This window comes from Harpia harpyja, chromosome 18, assembly GCF_026419915.1.
Source record: "Harpia harpyja isolate bHarHar1 chromosome 18, bHarHar1 primary haplotype, whole genome shotgun sequence".
NCBI classification, from domain to species: domain Eukaryota; kingdom Metazoa; phylum Chordata; class Aves; order Accipitriformes; family Accipitridae; genus Harpia; species Harpia harpyja.
In genome coordinates this window covers 3,503,473-3,524,949 of record NC_068957.1, presented here as the reverse complement: position 1 = coordinate 3,524,949, position 21,477 = coordinate 3,503,473, and the positions used below count along the sequence as shown (strand labels likewise).

General features: G+C 35.9%; 1 protein-coding gene across 8 annotated transcripts in view; it reads left to right on the top strand.

Annotated features, from left to right (window-relative positions):
* The window catches only part of ATRX (ATRX chromatin remodeler), an 89,472-nt gene that overhangs the window by 9,325 nt on the left and 58,670 nt on the right, over positions 1–21,477 (top strand). For 3 of the 8 annotated variants that reach the window (XM_052813327.1, XM_052813325.1, XM_052813328.1), the window contains exons 2-9: positions 2,760–2,872; positions 6,057–6,112; positions 8,021–8,073; positions 9,717–9,841; positions 11,112–11,231; positions 14,899–15,008; positions 17,182–17,249; positions 18,204–21,130. In XM_052813327.1, the coding sequence (XP_052669287.1) occupies positions 2,760–2,872; positions 6,057–6,112; positions 8,021–8,073; positions 9,717–9,841; positions 11,112–11,231; positions 14,899–15,008; positions 17,182–17,249; positions 18,204–21,130 (3,572 nt within the window). Of the gene's footprint in view, positions 1–2,759; positions 2,873–4,638; positions 4,777–4,832; positions 5,140–6,056; positions 6,113–8,020; positions 8,074–9,716; positions 9,842–11,111; positions 11,232–14,898; positions 15,009–17,181; positions 17,250–18,203; positions 21,131–21,477 lie in introns of those variants that run through there. The other 5 variants (XM_052813329.1, XM_052813330.1, XM_052813331.1 and 2 more) reach the window with 5 other exon arrangements.

Below are 21,477 nucleotides of genomic sequence, written 5' to 3'. Positions count from 1 at the left end.
TTTGCTTAGAACATGCACGCCTAAAACCACTAGTAAATAGTGTAGGGACTGTTGCTATATGGTAGAGGGAGACTGCTTGCTTCGCTTAGTGCTTCTGAGGTGGTTCTAAATTTTTAGGCTATGTTTTTTTAAAAAATACACATTTTATAGGTTGTGATCAATTTAATAGTGGATGGGTCTATTAATGTATTACAATGAACAAGGATTTTGCAGTAGAAGCTTTAAAAAAGATTATAGATAATATATTCTCAACTATAAATACATGACATAAAATCACTTTTGTACAAAACCGGGTAAAGCATTGCCCTAAATTAAAATTTCTGTGTGGTGAAGTATAGTAAGTGTAACACCTTTACTTACATTTGACCTGGTATTCCTTAATACAGGGTTATGGTACAAAATGCTGAATAATCAAGAGGAAAACCAAGTTGAGAAGACTTTTTAGTATTTGTAGGGGTTTGTTTATTTTTTGGTTGTTGTTTGTCAGCATGAACATTTTGCTCTGAAAACGATGGTTTTGGGCTAGTTAGGGTAACAGTTAATAAATGGTAGTAGATAATGTCCCAAGTGCTAGTCACAAAGACACATGCATACTATTCTGAATTTGTTTTGTATTGAGAACAATGATATTATAACTCATTTATAGTTCCCATTTTCTTTTCTAAAATGCTGTTACCAAACCATGTTATTTATAAACTAAATGAGCAGAATTCCACATGTGGGGTTTTGGGGTGGGTTGTTTTTTGGTTTGGGGTTTTTTTTTTCTTATTACCAAAAATGTACTTTTTTGTGGCCTTTCTGAATGTGCATTAGTTCTTCAGCCCATCTGGAATGGATATAAAATCTTTTTATGTACTTCTACTATCAAATAATTCTGAACAGCTCTTTAATTTTTTTCAACTTAATGTGAATAAATTGTCATTAAATCTCCTTTCTAAAGTAGAGCATGCGATCTGTTAAAACCGAAGTGTACCATTATCATCTTCTGTAGTGTTTTCGAAGTATGCCCTCCATCCATGTCAAAAAGGGAAACCTAAGTTTAGGGATTGGCAGTTGTGTAGCAGCATGAGTCCAGGAATTAGAGGGAAAGACTTTTAGACAGATTGAGAGAAAAATTTTATGATACACTTGAGAGTAAAACAGGTTTTGTTACACTCTTTCAAAGTTGCTCAAGTGATTGATGGTATGTAGTCTCAAAAGAAAGTGTCCTTTACTCATGCAGAAAATCTTTCCATTACAAAGTGCTATTTTGTTTTATTTTGAGTACTTCAGAAGATTTAAAGAAATTACAGATTTTTTTTTTTTAAATGGATGTTTCATGCTGTTTTATGTGTGGTTATTTTCACTGGTTTAAATAGTCATTTGCACTAATGTGATGATACCCTTTCACTCACTGCTTAAGAGAGTGCTCACCTGCATGTACTTAAAACAAGTGATTTTTTTTTTTTTAGCAATAACAGTTAAATTGAAAGTCAGAAGTTAATAAATTGATGTGTTCAGAGAAACAGTAGAGATGGTAAAGGTGAGTGGATTGAGCTTCTGATAAACATTCAGAAGTTTCTGCAACCTGTAAAACAGGGACAGAAAGCTTACTTTTTCTTGCTGTCAGAAGACCATTTTGAAAGTAATGGGGAGATGGAGAGGATGGAAGGCTGTATCCTCTAACTGGGTTAGGTTTTGAAGGGGGTAGTGTAGTTCAGCAGTCTGAAAACTGGTATCCAGTAGCAGATAAGGTATGATGACTCAGGCATATCAGCTGGCAGATTTTAGAGGACTGATAGTGTCCTGGAGGGAAGCAGTGGCAAACAGCTGAGAGTGGTAACTTTTGATACAGGGGGGTCTGAAAGGGTGACTGCCCTTGGCCTCAGTCAGTGTGCTTGCAGCTAGAAAAAGGCACTGCTCTCGGGAAATTGTAGAAGCTTTGGGAGGAGAAAATGGGAAATAACAACATAAAAGGAGAGGGAATAACATGTAGATTATGAAGTGGTATAGCTTTTTAACAAAAGCATCGGATAAAGGTGTTGCCTTTTTATTGTAATGAGTACATATATGTAAGACTAACAGTTCCTGGTGTCTAAAACTGCCTAGTGAAAATTCCCAGGGTAATGTTTTTATAAATTAATTATGAATACTCATACAAACAGATCAAGAAATGATCTGATCTTACATGGTTGTGTTTTGACAAAATTAATACAGGATATACAGTGTATATGTACATGGCTGATGTAATATAAGCTTTGCATAAGCACGTAGATCTGTCATATTCAATGGACCTGTTTGTTTCTAAGGTTGTAAGTGAAATTTTGCTATTATTTCTAGTGTTTTATATCCCCAAAGGTTACACTTTTGGTACTAAAATAAAGATTTTATTAATTTTACCTGTTCAGCTTCTGACAAAATAGAACCTTAACTTCATTTTTTGCTATCTTCATGTCATAGCAGTATTACCACTCAGACTTTCTTGAATTTTCTAAGTAATTTTAAACAGTAAAAACAGTTTAAAATAGGCTTTTTATTATTACTGTTAACAGAGTCCTTAGTGCTTTTTGTCAATAAGGCTGCACCTATTGTTTTACTCAGGGTGTAACAAAATTGTGTTTTTTATTTAGTTTGATATTCTCTTGCAGAAACAAATGTTTAAATAATAACTGAGTTTCTTTTGTAGGTGTGTATTAATTGCGATTAAACATAATTTCTTTCAAGCTTGCTCAGTTAGTGAGATATATAGGTAACTTCAAGTTTTACTTGTATTTTAACAGTGAAAGCAAGTTGAATACATTGGTGCAGAAGCTTCATGACTTCTTGGCTCACTCATCAGAAGAATCTGAGGACGCAAACTCTCCTCCAGCATTATCTAAAAACAAAACCATAGGTAAAAAGACATTTTATGTTTTTCTTTTCAATGTATATATGATTCTAAAGTCAAATAACTTTGTATTTTTATTTCACTGTATTGCACTTCACTGGGGCAGTTTTGCAAAGTCCTAATGTGATTTAAGTAGTGATATCTTAATAAATATACAACAGGCCCTTGATACAATATTTCTTTCAGTTGTGAATCTTTTCTAAATGTGAAAAGAAGCTAATCCTACTGGCAGTTTACCTTCTATGAAACATGAGGTGGCAAACATGCGTGTATTTGCTGTGCTAGCGGTTCCTTGTTCAGTTTTCCTGAATGTGTAAGCGCAGTATCTTGTTTTTTCTGCTGAAGTAAAGCTTTTGCAGTCCTTGCAGTTGTGGAAGAAGTTCTGGAGATTATGTTTCCATAATTATTTGAAAAAGATTTCTACATGTCATCTGGAAACATTTGGAAACAAAATAATACTTCTGAAAAACCTCGAGTCCTATGCTAGGTAAAATTTGGCATTAGGAATTTTTACTTACAAGTTAGAAACAGGTAACGAATTTGAAACACTTTGTTTTGATTACAGTCATAAAAAGTGAAATTACTTCATAACAGTATTGAATAAAATTTGTTTGCAAATTTAACTAGGTTTCCTAGTTTGATTGGGACTGGGTACGGGTGCAAAACCTTTCAATCTATTGTTCAATGAGCTAAAAGTTGTGCTGAAGTGATAGAGTACAGGAGAATGAGAGTGTGTTGGCTGTGTTACGGAGTTTATTTTCAAACTCCTGTTGTCCTAAGTAATAAACTTATGGGGGTTTTCTGATGTGTAGTTACTATCTTTCAATGTTTTGTCTTGAGATAGAGTCTGCTGCCATGTGGTGCTAACCTCCTTGTGTCAGCATCAAACTGAACCGTTAACATAGAAAAAATAAATTATTCATGTGATACTTCAGCAGAATAGTAAACTAAACTGTGATGTAGATGCATTCAAAGTGAATTTTTGCTGAGGAGCATACTGGGAAAAAGAAATCTTTTCCCTTTATCTTGTGTAGTTAGAAGTAGAATTTGGCTCCTTGCCTTAAAATACAGATTTACTTCAAAACAGGGGTACACTTAAATAATTAACAGCAGACGTGTTTCAGTGTTGTTTTTGAGATCTCAGATTTTATTTCTAAAAAAGAACATACTAAAGTTGAAAAGTCAAGGATTAAATACTTAAATATTAGGAAATGCCAGAATTAACTGTGCAAATTTACTTCCCCTCCCAACTTTCTGTGCATAATGCTAGTGTCTCTAGCAACTGTGTTTTGGTTTTGGATGTGTGTTTTTGTTTTGGGGTTTGTTTTTTTTTTTTTGTAAGCCACAGGATGCTCAGTCAGTGATAGACATGATGGGGGCTAAATCATGTTTATATAGTAATGGAACTCATTTTGTTCCAGCATTTGGAGGATATGTGAACTACTAGGTAGAGCGTTGTGATGAGGGAGGTGATGATGAAGATGGTTAAGTGTGGCTCGAGAGATGGAACATGTCCCTGCCATACACACAGGTCAATTAAAATACGAAGCCGTTGCTCGCTGAGCGCTTCCATCTTGTGCACTGCTGTGGAGCTGAACTGTATCATAATGCTTATGTGCTAGAAATGATAAGTAAAGTGAAATTGCACCAGTAACTTTCATTCTGGCTTTTCTTAATTTTTGAGTACTTGATTTTACAGCCTTAATGATGTTTCTTTATCCTCTCTGCATTCGAATTGGATGTCTCCCTCCTCTACATTGCGTGGGTGCCAGCAGGAGAATCACTGAGAGCGTAGGAGAGGCTCACTTCCTGCGCTCGTTTCCAGTGACCAGCCCCTGCCCTGGAGCAGCAGTCACAGGGGAAATCCTGCGCTCTCATAGCCCTGAAGTGGATGGAGCATGTGCAGTTGGGTCAGCACTAGGAGCTGTGCGGGGATGCAGCATGCTCGGTCATTCTATGGGGATGGCGCATGTACAGCCCAGTCACACGTAGAAACTGACGATGGAGCATGTTCAGTTGCTTTTGGGAGTAGCGCATGTGCAGTCTGGTTAGCAATCTGAATGCAGAATCTACAGAGATTGTAGCTGCCAGAATCAAGGAAATCTCTACTGAGCATGTGCAAACTGGTATTTTCTGTGGATTTAGCAAAATTGGTCAAGAGTAGAACGTGGGCAGCATCTAGTCTCCAGAAGAAATGTCACTCTTCTTCCAAATTTCAGGTTCTTCCCTCAGAATAGGGGAATGCCTGTAATATTCCAGAGAAGAAATTTCAGGTACTTAAAAGGGCCAAAGACTTCATCTGTTTCCATTTCTTATTCCCCCCTACCTTAGCTTCACACGCAGAAATGGCTGGATAATTTTGGCTGAAATTGACCCAAACAGTTCAGCCTAGGTCAAATACCCAGCATTAAATTTTCTAATCAAAGTGATCTAATTTTTTTTGAAGTGTAAAAGAAAATTGTTTATTTTTCCCAAAACTGAAGTTTAAGGATATATAAGTTGCAGTGCTAGCAGTCTTATGTTAAAATCAGAAATGGTCATGATACGTATCCTGTAATTATACTACCACTTCACTTGCATGTTTCTCAGTACTGCATCTATTAAAATACTGCTATTACTAAGCCTTTTGAGCAACTTCATACAAGTATCATTGAATCACTGAGCTTGAAACTCTCCCTTCCATTACCTGGACTGGTGGATGGGACAGATAGTAATAGGTTGCATGTCTTCAGGTTTTATATTCCACAGTTCCCAAAATCGAGAAATGGGAATTCTCTATCATATCCTGTGTCAAACAGGATTTTTGTCAGAGGTTCCATGATCCCAGATTTAATATTGTGGTTTTAATGTCACGATGTGTAAGAGAAAATACGTCTTAGAATAACTTCTTAGAGATCAAAAAAATGCACAAACTGTATTATTTCTGCATATACAATTGCACTTTAATTTCTTCAATATTTCTTCATGAATGGGAAGGCAGTCTTTCAGCCTATCAGCAACTTAACTGAAAGTAATTTCGCTAAAATTTATGCCATTCAGTGGACTGTGTTTTGTGCAACAGTTTGTCTCTGAAAGTCACACAGTCATCTTTATTCACGCTGGTGAAATGTAAACAGTGCTACAACGTACAATGTGAAGAACTTCCAATATTTCTTGCATTTCAGCAGCTTCCTTTAATTTCTCTCCATAGGTAAAAGTAGAGAACCTAGAAGTAGTCCAGCTTCAATGGAGAACAACAGAGAAGAGGTAGGAGTAAAAACGCTTTTGAATTTTAGTTGCATAACTAGTGCAGACTGGCTAGTATAGGAAATGCTCAGTTGACTTTGTTGCTTTTACAATAAATACTTGAAGAATATTGTCAGAACCATGCAGTAAATGTCATCATATCTGCTGAATAGAAACATTAGCTGTAAAATAATATGAAATTAATTAAAAATTAAATTTTAAATTTTGAATGATACTCGCTTTGATTTAGGCATATGCAAGCAATCCTGTTTCTCCTGCCCCCCCTTCTTTATTTCTAAATTATTGAAATAATACAAATTTACTTGGACAACTTCATTGTCTCTCTGATGCACAATAATTCCTGGGAAAAATGTCTTTAACACAGTTTAGAGAGTTAGGTTTTACTTACCTGAGGTATGCAGTTGCATTTTTGTGAAGAAATGCAAGCTGTTGTTAATTGATTCAGATTGAGTATGTTGCAAAGTGAGGTTTTCTTTTTAAAGAAATACTGTTAATATTCTTTCATCGTTATTCTTTGGCTTTTGTGTAAACAGGCTCTTACTTATTTTCGGTTTAAAAGAATTGGTCTCTACCTTGTATTTACACTTGCACCCTGTTAATCAGGTAACAGTAGGTACTTAGTTGTCCTGTTAGGCAAATATGCTTCCTTTTTTTAAAAAAGAAAAAAAAATGGGATACAGGGTCTTCATTAAACATAAGCAAATTTCTTCTATATGGTGTGTTATATACCTTAAAGACATTTTTCATGTGATACGTCTTACTAATACCTACTCTCCTGTTGGAAACATTCTGGTTGACAGTATGTTAATATGTAGCGAAAGCACAAGTGCCAGTGTCCTGCCTTAGTTTGCCTTCATTGCAGTAAATTCAGGTATTTATTTGATACTGCCCAAACCTAGTTATGATATGCATGCACAAACCTCTGAAAAACCAGTTTTCCTGTAAAGGCAGCCAGTCCTTTCTGGCATAAGAGCCAGATAACAAGCGTCTGCATTCTGCTGGCAATTCTTGGGTGCTTATTAGTGATAGCTCCTTAGTGCCAGCCTTCAAGAACCCTCTGTATCTGTATGTCAGGAAAGATGATGGTTTCTTCCCATAGTGTGGAAAACATTCATAGACCTGCATAAGCTACTGCAGCACTAAGTGCTGTGAGGAATCCCGGTGAATTGTAAAAAAGTGAAAATGCACAGCAGTGTGGAGGCAGGGGGGAATTAGGCCATTCTTCCATGTGCTAATCATGCAAGTTAACATTGCAGTGAAGATAACACAGAGCAGGAGGCCCCAGAACTGTTCGTGATTAAGACTGACCAGTGATGATGAGCCATTCTCAGTCCTTTCTCCAGAAAGCTGAGAGAACTTCCAGCAGGTAGTGCAAGTTGAGAACTGCAAGGAGAGAATTTCCTCAATTTTATGAAGACTCGGTGCTTGAGATATGTGCAGTGTTTCTCTCTGAATGTCTCAACTTATAACAGTGCCCTCTCTTAATTTCTTTTAAGATCTATGCGTAGGGAGGTTAGTGAGCATTAGTGACTTAGGTTAGAGTTTGGTGACACTTATTCACTTATTTTTAAATCTGTTTTTAAAAGAATAATGACTTCTTGGAGTCTTAGTACTGATCTGAAACTCCGTAGATTTAGTTTAACTGAACTGGCATGACTACTGAAATTGTGCGTCACTTTTTGTTAATGGTTTTCCTGCCCTTTTTTTTTTGTTTTGTGGGGGTTTTTTTTGTTGTGTTTTTTTTGTTTGTTTGTTTGTGTGGGGTTTTTTTTGTAGGTTGTTTTTTTTTTTTTGTAAGAGCACTGGTGACTTCTGAGATGTGTTCTAGTTAATGTAAGAAACTGGTTTTGTTGACAGGTCGCTTGGTCACGAATGTGTTGACTTTTAAATTTTTTTTCTTGTTTTTAGGGCAGTAGTTCTTCAGAAAGAACCAAATCCTTAGGATCATCACGTTCAAAAAGGTTGGTTTGGAAAATAAAAATAAATAACTTTTTGGCATGTGAAACTATAGAAGAGTCCACGCAGTATGCCAGACGCTTTTAGTATACACCAGTACAAATCCATAAAGTTAGCAGAGTGCTGGTAAAACAAATGCCTCATGGTGCACTTAAAATTCAAACCATCTTTCAGGGTCAAAGGTTAAGATCATAAAGCTTGATTTTTATTAACAAAGACAACGAGATTATTCTGTATCTTCAGGACAAAAGTGTTTATACAATTGTTCCTTCACTCTTGCTACTTCTACGTGCAGGATTCTTCCAAAAATGTAAATTGGGTCATATGGAAAAAAGGCTTCATGTACCTTACTGCTGGGAGATGGTGGAATCAAAACGTGCTGTTAAGTTGTCCTGTGCAGAAACTGCCATTTGCTCTATCTCTGCATAATCCTTTTTTGCTCTTTGATTTAAATAAGTGTGGAGATAATTGCTTACCGACCAGTTTGAACCTACAGGAGAGAAATTATTTGTGACCTATGTAACAGCAGACTTATTCTGGTAAAACTCCTCCTCATCTTTTGCTCTCAGCTGATGCTCATTCAGGTTATGTCCTTCATGATTTTTTTTTAAATCCTAGTATACTGTATAGATAGGTGAGCTCTTCTAAATGCACGATTTCAACAGCTGCCTTTTTACTGCTCTTTAAAAGTGTGTATCTCTTTTCACGTTCCTTTTTATCCAAGTTTGTTTATTTTATCATGTCTGCTGGAATTAAATAATATTCTTCATCCTCCCTTTTCTGTTTGTCTTGATTCCATATTTGCAAGTGTGGTTTTATATTTGGCTTTAATTTTTCCATCTTCTGAATCCAATGTCCTGTTGAACTCTTTCATCTATATAATTTTTACAGTTTTGGTTTTTTGCTTCCTGTCTATCACTAGGGGTATTTTCACTCATACTTTTATCGTACTGTGCCTGATACTGACAAAAACAGTATCCTGCAGTAGTTCATGTATAACCTTCAGACTACTGAAAATTATGCTCAACATTTTTTTTCTTTTTTTTTCTCCCTGCCCTGACATAGTAAATTCATTCATTTTAATGGATTCAGTTCTAAATTAAGTTTGTGTGAAATTCTGGCAACTGGTCCTTTTATTCAACAGTCAGCTTTTTCATTTCTTTCTGCATTTCCTTTATTTCCTTGCAAACATCTTTTCTGCCAAGCTGCTTTTTGTCATTTGCTAATATCTGTGTGTTCTCCTTGCGCTGCCTGTTAAACTTGGAATGATGTTTAAAATTTCTGAGCAGACGCTCACTTGTGTTTCATTTAGGCTTTTTTCCTAGAAGTGTGACGTTCCTGCATACCTTCTTAAAAACACATCAAACCTTGATTTTACAAAAAAAATACAGCAAGCCTGTGAAACAAAAATATTTTCTATCTTTCTGTTTCACATAGGAGGGGAGAATTCCTGCTTCTAACAAGAAAATTAGACTACAACTTATTTATTGTAGTAACTCAGCATCCCACCTCGCAATGTCTTAAATGAATTTAAAAAGAACATAGGTTTCCCCAATTAGTACGGTGTTTTGCTTGCAAAGCGCCAGGCTTATCTGTATTGCAATATGTAATATTTGTCACGGTATGGGTTTTTTTTCTGTCTATGCAGGAAACCTACAGTTGTAACAAAATATGTCGGATCAGATGATGAACAAATCTTAGATGAAACTGTGAATGAAGATATTTCAAATGAAAACTCGGAAAATGATGTTGATATGCAAAGCTTGCCTAAAGGTAGTTCATATCTTTCTTTGTTTCTGAGTTCAGCAAATTAGCCGAGATTACAATGCAGCATAAATAATTAACTAGAATGCACATGTATTAGTAAAATGCCTGTCTTAGGTCGTGTTGGCTTTTATATATAAACATACATGCTTGTGCACAAACACACACCCCCCCCACCCCGTGCATGCGCATTTAAAAGAGGAAGCCAAGCACCTTTAATTTTGAACCCAGCATACTTTAATCTGCGTACACCAGGTTGTGCTGGTGGCTTAATTTCAAATGTCTACTGACATCTGTATAAAACCAACATGAAACGGGAAATAATTTATTTCTATTCTTTTGTAGAAGTCTCAAACTCTGTCACTTGCAAGTCTTATTTATTTTATTGTTCTGTCTTTGAGGTTATTAACAATTAGATCAACAAAAGCAAAACTAAATCTGGGGGGGAAATGTCATTATTGGATCTATTTTTAAGCACCTTTTTAAAACAGTTAATACTATAAGCCTACATCCCGGTTGTCTTAACTATAGTGTGAGTTTGATTAATCTCTGCCATTTGTTACCAATGAAAGTTACAGGAAAAATTGGAGGGACCACTACTGTTCATGGCATGAGTAGCAGTATTTAAAGCAGTCACTTTAAAAAAAATACTTTTTCAGAATGTTAGATTATTTCCAGTGTCCTCAGAACAAAAGTATTAAAACTGAGCTTTTGAGTAGGAAAGATAGTTTTTCATTGTCTAAGTAAAAAGGTGAATTTCTGAATTTTGTTAAACATAAACCAGGTTTTATTCTATTGCCTTCTCATTACTTCATGCTGAAATAAATTAAAATGAGGGAAACTGGTTAGAAGGGGGAAAAGGAGAGAGAAAAGAGTAGTTACTTTAAGGCTTTTGACAGATTTAAGTGACCTAACCAAAGTCCTTTATTTGTCGCATTGTACTGCAAATTCCTGTTTACACACACCCAGCAGTATGACAGTCCTGTTCTGCACATACCACATCAGGGCACAGAGAGCAGAATTTACTCCTCATAGCCCATTCAGTCTTTGGCTTTTGTCCTGCAACTGCAAAACGGACATAGTTTGAAGTGTGTGATGGAGTGGTTTTTGGTTTTGGTTTTTTTTCTGTGAACATCTGTGCATTCAAAACTTCATTGAATTTTAGTCAACAGTTTGCACTTATTTTTTTAAGGTACTGTGTTGGCTTTTATTTAAACAGGACTTTTGCACTTCATTTGGATGTGTAATGGTTTCCAATTTCTAAATAAAATTATTCTAGGTACAGTGGTTGTACAGCCTGAGCCAGTGCTGAATGAAGACAAAGATGATTTTAAAGGGCCTGAATTTAGAAGCAGAAATACCGTTAAAATGAAACCTGAAGCTCCCAAAAAGCGTGGAGGTAAATACAATTTAAAACATTTATTAAAACGGGTTTAAATTGTTGCTTATGACCACATTTGGTACATCTGAAAATTGTTCATATTTCTAATAAATTATCCTAAAAATACCTCCACTCTTCTGGCTTTTTGTATATTAAGGATTCTAGCTGGCTGAAATTAGCCTCCATTGCTGCCCCTGCAATGCAGCAGTGAAAGCTAAGATTAGTTCTCATTAAACTTCCTATTTTCAGTAGATAGGATGCATCATTAGGTACTCCATATGGACCCTTCTTTGTATTCAGAACAGTTGCTTGGTTGTGATCAGGTGTTATAGGTATTCCTTTTTTAAGGAATTATATTGGAACACCATTGATATAGGAACAATCACTGACTCACCAGGAAAGCAACAGTATTTGAGCAGGGACATGTATAGATGTACTGTCAATCAGTGAGCTAACAAGAAACCTAAAACCTCTAACAATTCAAAGACTTTTTTGTTTTGTTTTTAAATTGTGGGAAATTCCCTACCAGTGGGCCCTTCTAAGGATTATCTTTGAAAAGCTGCTGTGCCAGCTGGCTTTCCATAGCCATGCTAAAACTGGGGAGAAGTTAGGTAGATTACAGTGATAACAAATTAATCTCTCTCATTTTTTCCCAAAAAGTAAAGGAGAGGGAGTATTATGTATAAAGTAGCCAATAAGAAGACAGGTATCTCCTTAATACTACTAGCAATATCTTAGTTCACACACCTACAGTAGTACCCAGGATATTCAGACGAACAGCTCTTGTACGCACTATTCATTCTTTCCATTGTATCATTTGAGATACTTGCTCTCTTTTAAAGTCTTATTATAATTTAATAAGTGCTATTTCTCCATCTGTGGCTGAAGAGTATAATGTGACTGTGTGGAAATGTGCTTGTGCATACATATGGGCTCATGCATGATTTTAATCGCATTTTGAGCATTGACGTTTTCTCTAAATTATTAATCTTTGAAAGTCAGTTCCATTCTATTCATGCAAGATGTCCTATTCAGCATATAGGAATGCTTTTTCCATTTGTGTTTATAACAATTTTACAAGAGGCCCAATAGAAATCTTAAGGGGCACAGTGTTAAAAAGATAGGACTCTTCTGTGTGAGCTTTGTGACCTCTGTCTGCACCCCCAGGACAATTCATACGACCTGCCCTTCCAGCTTTTTTTTCTCCATCCATAGAGAATTTGCAGGCTTTCCTTTATGTATCTGGACTTGTTACTCATGTACTGGTGCCTGACATAAGATAGTAGTTTTGGAAGGGACATCAAGAGTTTGTTTAAGCCATAACTTTATCCAGGGCAAGCTCAGCTATATCTGTGTCACTACTGATAATCTTTGACTTGATTTTAAAGCTATCCAGTACATGTGTTGAGCTTTTGTCAACTTTCAGGGAAATGGAATTAGGTATTGCCTGCTCCTGTGTTGTCCCCATTTCCAGACCAGGAAAGGTAGCCAGGTGAGAGACATGACTGCAGCCTACCTCAAGAGCTGCTGGATTAGGAATGTATCAAAACAGTTTTATTTTGTGACATGCACAGAAGAGGTAGTGCAGATCCATTTATTCTGTACCTTCATGCAGCAAGTCTAGTTACATGAAATGGCACTTACCTTTCTCTTGCTACTAGAATGAGGTGCCTAGCCTGTGCACGTACAAAGTTATGTATTACTGGTTTAAGCAGGTAAGCATGTAGTCCCAACTACTTGAGATCCTGAATTCTACGCACAGTGCAAGTAAATAAATAGTAACAGTAAAATAAAAAATGCCCGTCCATCTTGTTCTTTGGGGAGTGCATCTTTGCATTTGTATTATATGTCCTGTTTATATTAGAAATATTAGTAGTAATAGAACTCTTGTCTTTCTAGCATCCAAATGCTCTTATCCAAGACTGTAAGAGGCATTGTGTCAGTCCATATTTTCACGTTTTGTGTCTGCAGAATGGTTATGGGTGTATTTTTGCTAATAAACTCATAAGGAATGTTTTTTAAGCAAGTATTTTCTCAGTATTAATGAATTAGTATAATTTCTGTGGATCATCATTTGTAGTAGTAACATGGTTTACAAAGCTTTGCCTCATAAATTATCCTCTTTTTTTTTTCTGGTGCCAACTTGCAGATTTTAGGAAGGAGGCAGTAGTCCTTCCCCTTAAAGTTGTAGAGAAGGGGGAAGTGGCTTGGGACTTGACAGTGAATAGCTTGTTCTCCTGCACTTGGCTGTTACCCTTTGTGATTCTTACACCCATTTAAGGACTGTGATGTTTGACAAAGCCTGGGTAGGCTTGTGTGCTGCTTGGTACAATAGAATGTGGTATTCTTTTCCAAGTAGTACGGTATGATGGATGTGTTTATTTGAGGTTTACCAGCAGCATTTGAAACAGGCGTTTGAGCTGGTTTTGAGGTCGTAATAGGTGCTTTGCAAGTCCACAAGCTCTGCAGTACATGCAATTGTGCATGCATTGAAGTTGGAAACAAGAAATCTTGTATTCAGGATTTCAGACCTGCTATTTTCACTGAATTGTAAGGGTGTATTAGTTGTTCTTACTGGCCTGTAAGTTATGTGAGATTGTGCTTCAATAGCAATTTGGTAGTAGCTTGTATTGTGTCTTGAGAATGTTCATTTAAGTTTCTTAACGTTATGGTGTTGGTGCTTGGTTCTAATTCTGTGGTAGTGATTAAAAAAAACCAGTGTACTCAGACTGTAACCATTAAGTTAACCATTTGAGTTAATTTCCTTATACTACTAACTGAACATGACAGCAAAGGACAAGTCACAGTTAAGTGATCCCATATCAAACTTCTATCTGCTTGATTCCAAATCAAGTCTTTGCAAGTGTATGAACTGAGTATATGAGCTTTCAGAAATGATTTTCCTTTTTCTTGAAAGCATCACTGCTGTTGAAAACCAAACAGTCTCATACTATTAATTAGTTGGTTTAACAGCCTGGCATGTAGCAAGCCTCCCAACCCCAAGTTCACCACCTTTCAAAGTGAATTGGGGGATTGACATTAAAGAAGCACTTTCTTGACCAAATGTACATACAGCAGCAGGGTGGTACACAAACTGTGGGAGCAGTCAGCAAGATGGTGAGAACGTATGTATGATAGCAAAATTGTAGTTTAAAAAAACCCAAATACCATCAAGAAGGGAACAAAAAGTGAGAAAAGATTTTTCAGGCACTATTATAAGGATTTCATGTGTCTTCTGTAATGGTTTCCCGTATTTTTCTTTGAGAAACTAAAACTGTATGTGAAAGGAATACCATAATACAAACATGCATTAAAATGGTATTTTAAGAACAAAGATTAAATAAGGAAGCTTGTACAGGATATCAGGACTGCTTTGAAAGAGTTTCAGTGATGACTCTTATTTAGGTGTGTTCTCATGAGGTGACCAGTTAATGCAAACTAAATTTCTCAAAGGAAATAAACTGTATCTTGGCCCCAAGTAGAGTACAGAAATTAGAGGAAAATTCTTTCAGTCTTTAAATGGCGAGGGGTTACAGAAAGATTTCTCTAATGCTGGGTGGTAAAGAAATAGAGGCATATGAAAAACCTAACAGGCCAAAATATTGTAAGGAAATGAAATAAGTATATACAGATTTCTTAAAATATAACAATGAAAACAATGTGTGGTTTATAATCCTCTCTGTAGAAGAAGGACTACATGGAATTGTAAGCTGTACAGCTTGTGGGCAACAGGTGAACCATTTTCAAAAGGATTCAATCTATAGACATCCTACACTGAAAGTTCTTATTTGTAAGGTATGTAGTAAACAGTTCTACAGTTTGTACTGTTTGGGGTTTTTTTGTTGTTTGAAATGTCACATTAGTTGATTTGGGTGGGATTTTTGTGGGAGTAGTTCTTGTTTGTTAGCCAGTAAACTTTTCAGTCGTTAACTGTTACAGTTAAGGAAACTAAAAGCAGAAAACAAAACCACAAATACAGCTTACAAATTTATATTCCTATTTTCTTATACCCCAGTAAAACTAATTGTGGTTTCTTTGTAATATGTTTTTATAGTTTTAAGGCTATAACTGTAGTGAATTTTTTATGTTGAATGATCTGTCTGAAATTTTTGCCTGCTCATAATGCATTATAAGAGTAGATTTAATTCCGGATCTCCTTGTAAAGCATTGTATGTAAAACAACGTCAGAATGAGAAGCAGAAAAGTAGCTTCAAAGACATCTTGGTTTCATTTGTGTACAGCTCATGGGCTGTTCTAATTTATGACAGCCTCTGCCATAAATGATGGTCTAGTCCGTAACCCAAAACCAGCATCTGGGTCTTCAGCTACATGGTTTCATGGTGGCTTCAGTTAGGCCCTAAGTTGCCTGCAGTGGGAAAAGGTGGGGAACAGGGGAGGAAGGAAACATCCCTACCTCCTGTTGTGGAGACCTCTCTTAATTTTCAGAGAGATACCTCTCTTGCACGATCTCTGTAGTTGTAGAGATTCTGTATTTATAAAGGTATCCCTAAAGATAGGTACAGATCTGTGTTACAATGCACATTTAGCATTCCCCTTCTCTTCCCTCCTTCTGCTTCTCCCCCAATTCCCAATTCATGTTACACATTCAGCTGACATACTATCTCAGGCATGTCCATCTAGTCTAATGTTCTGGCTCATTTCTTCTATTCATTCTGGCTTGTTTCTTTTAGCAAATACGCTTTAGAAAAATCAGGTTACAAGATGACTGTTTTCAGTGTTGATTGGAGTCCTAACTCTTGTTCCTAGACTTGAAAATCCTTAACGTGTAGCTGTACATAACTTGCATGCATCGCAAGAACATCTGGTTCATTTTTGAAACTTGTTTAGGGTGTTGGGTTCAATAGCAGCTCTTGACTGTGAGCTCTGCTAGATAATTACATCATGTGTTGTTTCCCATAAATTTTCTGTATCTTTACTTAATTGAACATGGCCTTATGTTAATATGAGAGAGAGGAATGGAAGTCCCTGATCTGCATACTCCATGTATTCCATTACTTTCCATACCTAGTTCTTCCCTTATTTTTCTCCTGCTTAGGTAAACAGTCGCAGACTTGAGAAGCTGTTTCCTTTGACTATAAATGTTCTGTCAAGTGTCTAAACATCAGCTTTTACCAGTTGTTTTTTTGTTGTTGTTTGTTTGTTTAGTTTAATTGAAAAGTTGTATAACTCTGTTCCAGATAAAGGGGCATCATCATTTTAAATTCAGGTGCTGAAGCCTCTTCTGGATTTTGGATTCACTGGGTAAAAGGACAGAATTTAGCTAACAGCTTGTATTAATCCCTGTTCAAAGTACAGCTTCAAGTCTGGGAGAACCTTCTTTACTAGCAACTGGAAAAAAAACCCCCACACTTTCAAAATTTGGTTTAAAGAATTCAGCAACTGAAGCCACTGCTACTATGAGCTGAATTGTGTGTAATTTTTTTCTTACTATTACCAATTTTTCAATGAAAATGCTTAGTTTGTACCTGGAAATTGAAGCCTTGGATGTTGACATCAGGATAAACACTGAAGACCTTTCTATTTAAAGCCTTATGGGATCAATTGCTAACATAAGGAGCATACAGCTGAAAATTGTAATTTATGTAGGATTAATTGTGTCAGAGAAGATGTGGTATTGATTTACCTAGGAAATAGATGTAAAAAACTTAGAGTTTTGAAGAGAAACATTTAGTTGATGTTCTAAAATATGCAAATACATGGCCATCAAACAAAAGCCTATTTAATTTTCCAATAAACCTTGAGCCATCTAAAGAAGTCATGGTTTGGGACCTGTTGTATCTATGGAAGATATTTCTTAGATTAACACATGTAAAAGGGTTAGAATGCTGAAGACCTTGCAGCTGCTGCTTTTAATGGCTTGCTTCTAATACATGCTGAAATCATATGAATTACTGAAGTCCAGTTGAGATTTAATAAAAAATTCCTTGTCCTATCTCTTTCTTTACAGACTTGCTACAAGTATTACATGAGCGATGACATTAGCCGTGATTCAGATGGAATGGATGAACAGTGTAGGTAAGTGTACAAAAACTGAAATAACACCCACAGCTCTTCTGTTTTGTTTTGGTTCTTTTTTTTTTCCTTGCAATAATGAAATTACTGACAGATAAAGACCAGTACATAAGAGCTTAATCAACAGTTGTTTCTCAGCAAGAAATGCTCAACTCCAGGGTTTTTGTAAATATTTGATTGTTATTTTAATAATTAACAGGAAAACATTTTATAAAGAAATCCAATAGCAAACACTTGTAAGACATCACATTTTTAACTAAATAGAATGCCACCATACAAAGACTTGGAAGGTGGGGATAGAATCTGACATTCTAAACCTTGTGAACCACAGAAACTTACCTTTCCAGAAATATCTCCCAGTTTTAGAAGTACTTCTCTGTCCTTATGTCAAATATCTAAATACGTAATCCAGTCAAAATTGTGTGGTCTGTGATGCCTTTGAGCTTACTTGTCAGCCACTTTTCAGGTCTTCATCAAAGAATATGCAATCTAGACATAGATCAAAAAACTTTTTTTTTTTTTTTTTTCATACATGCCTGCAGTAGTAATATACCAGTTAAGGCTAGAAAGACTTAGGCTAATTCGTTTTGCTGTAAAATAAAAGAAATCACCTTTTTTTTTTTTTTTTTTAAATTCTCAGAAGGAACATGGAAAATAAAATGTAATTAATTTTTTCTCTTATTTAAAATTGGTGCTGAAATTATGTTTGGGTATTACTGACCATTTCAGCTTTGTGAACTGTTAATCTAATACATTAATTTTCTGACTTTCCAATTCGCAACTGCGTGCTTTTCAGTCATGCTTTTAATAATGTTTTCAGTTAACGGATATCTGTTTATCACCTGAAATTTAAAAATGCAGATTCTTTATCAAATAGTGAAAAATATGTAAAATTTTCAAATTTGTCACCTTGTTGATATGGAGGTAAAACTCTATATTTCTTATGTCTCTTTTCAGGTGGTGTGCTGAAGGTGGAAATTTGATTTGCTGTGACTTCTGCCATAATGCCTTCTGTAAAAAGTGCATTTTGCGCAACCTGGGTCGAAAGGAGCTATCGACTATACTGGATGAAAATAACCAGTGGCACTGCTATATTTGCCATCCAGAGCCTTTGTTGGACTTGGTCACTGCATGTGACAGTGTCTTTGAAAATTTAGAACAATTACTGCAACAAAACAAAAAAAAGATCAGAGTTGAAAGTGAAAAAAGTAAAATATATGACCATACAGTCAAGTTTTCTCCAAAGAGAAATAATTCAAGTTGTAACGGTGAAGAAAAAAAACTAGATGATTCATATTCAGGTTCACTAACATATTCTTATAAAGCACTAATGGTGCCAAAAGACTTGCTTAAGAAAACAAAAAAGCTCGTTGAAACTACAGCAAATCTGAATTCTAGCTTTGTAAGCTTTTTGAAAAATGCTGCAGAAAATGTAGAAATAAGCCCAACTGTGCAACTTTGTCAGCTAAAAGCTTTTAAATCGGTGTTGAGTGACATGAAAAAAGCTCATCTGGCACTAGAAGAAGGTCTGAACCTGGAGATTCAAGCTTTGAATGTTAAAATCAAAGATAAAAATACCAAAGAGAAAAAAACTGATGTTAGATCAGAAAAAAATGAGGTGAAAAAAGATGAAGGAAAGGAACATGTGGCATTAAAAGAGGATGGCACTGTAAAGACACAGAAAAAAGTTGTGTCAGAACAGCCCGACAGTGAGCCCATGGATCAAAGTGTTCCAACAATGGAACAAACAGATAACAAGCGTACTTCTGGTGAAGATAAAAGGTCTGGCAGCAATGAAGAACCTCAGTATGAACCTAATAGTACAGAGGCTTTAGACATGGATATAGTGTCCATTCCCTCATCTGTTCCTGAAGATATTTTTGAGACTCTAGAATCTGCTATGGAGATTCAGATTACATCAGATGAGCAAGACAATGGAAATACAGGAACAGATCATGAGACTCTAAATTCAAATACAAAATTGAACACTCCTATGAAAGATACCAAAGGTGGTACTAAGTTAAAATCATCGGCTAAAGGAACAAAAGAATTGATTGTAAAATTGACTCCTGTTTCCCTTTCAGAGTCTACAGTTAAAGCTGAAGATCAAGACAGCAATCTAGAAAAGGGAAGTAAGGATGTTGATGTAATGCCTAGAGCAGAAAACTGTGATTCTGTAAAACAAAATCATAATGCTGGCAGTGAACCTTCCACAGAGAACGAAACTGTCTCACTTGTAGAGGAATCTGATCTCAGGAGATCACCGCGTGTGAAGACCACACCTCTGAGGCGCCAAACAGACATCAGTCCTTTAACATCAAATTCAGAAGAAGATAGCAATGACACATGTAATGAAAAAAGTAAGAGAAAATCATCAAAACAACCAAGGAGGAAAAAGGATAAAAGAAATTCTTCTGACAGTACAGTTGATGGTCCTAGCCCTAATAAACTTTCTAAATCAAAAAAGCCATATGTATTAGATCATAGCTCAGATTCTGATGAGATGCCAGCTGTTCTTAAAGAAGTAGCTATGATGAGTCACAGTTCTTCAGATATTGATAGCAATAGCGAAGCACCAACAAATGATCAGAAGACTTTAAATTTTCTAAAGGATCAATCAGTAAAGGATGAAAATGGAAAACGAAAAAGAAAAAGTTCCACATCTGGTTCAGATTTAGATGCTAAAAGAGGCAAATCAGCTAAAAATTCTGCTGCTGCTAAAAAGAAACGACAAAACTATTCAGATTCTTCAAACTATGATTCTGAGTTAGAAAAAGAAATAAAAATTTTGAGTAAAATTGAGTCTGCAAAAAAAGCCAAGAAAAAATACTCACAAAAAGAAGATAGTTATGATTCCTCTGAAGAAGAGCAGAGGAAAAAAGTAAGTAGTAAGAGAAAGGTAAATTTGGAGAAACAGAGAGAGAAATCTTCTGAAGATGATGATGCTGAAAAGTCTTCCCCAGAGAAGGAGGTTAATCATTCTTCTGAAGATAAAAAAATCACTAAGGGGTCAGCTGCTAAGGAAAGGATAAACAGAGACTTAAAAGAAAAAAGTGCAAAGGGAAAGCACGATGAGTCTTCTGATGTTGAGAAGTCTTTACTGGAGAAAGAGGAGAGCTGTCGTAAAGGTGTAAAGCTAAGTGAAGTTAAGAGCAAGGATTTGAAAAAGAAAAAGGCGCAGGAAGATTCTTCTTCAGAGAGTACTGAGAAATCTGCAAAGAAAGAGCATAATTTTGATTCTTCAAAAGACAGATTCAAGAATAAAAAAGGACCAGAAAGCAAAGTGAAGAAAACTGAAAAACTGAAAAAGAAAAGTTACAAGAAAGAGCAAGATGATTCCTCTTCTGATGTTGAAAAGCCATCTCCAGGGAAAGGAAGTTGCAATTCTTCTGAAAATGACAAAACTAAAAATGAACCAGTGTTTAAGGAAAAGAAAAGGAGGAATTTGAGAGAGAGAGTACCTAAAAGAGTACGGATTGATTTATCCTCTGATGCTGAGAAGTCTCCCCTAAAAGAGGAGAGTTCTTCGGAAGATGCTGTGCGGCGTAAAAAACAAACTGAAACTAAAGAAAAGAAAAAAATAAGTCACAAAAAGAAAATTTCCAAGAAAGAACAGAATGACTCATTGTCCTCTTCTGATGAGGAATCTTATGAAGAAAGTAAGAAAAAGATTAAAAGAGGGTCAATGAAAGAAAGTAAAAAGAGTAACTTAAAAAAGAAAGTGTCAAAAAAGAAGGTGGTTGTCACTTCATCTTCCTCATCTGATAAGGAGGAAAATGATGAACAGAATTCAACAGGTGATGGAAGCAGCGATGAGCAGAAAATTATGCCAGTCACTGAGAACTTAATGCTGTCTGCTGGTACAGGATTTTGTCAGTCCTCAGGTGTGCAAAAGATGTTCATCTACATGTATTATTAATATACTAATAGAGGAAATTCGTAAAATTTGGGTAACATTTAATAATCCGGAAGTGAAGATATTCATAAATAGGTAATTGTACGTTTAAAGATTTGCAACCAGTTAGGTTTTCTGATACTGATTTGGAAGCACCCATTCCAATTTGTGCAGCTTGTCACTTGTGGAAGAAAGGATGTCACTGTAGATGGAGAAGCTTGAGAAGCTATAGTCCGTAATGTCAGCAGGTATTTCTTTGCAGCACAGCTTTCAAAAGCTTGTTCTTCTCTTTCGCTGCCCAGGTGCTATTTAGCAGAAACTGGTTTTAAGCAGTAA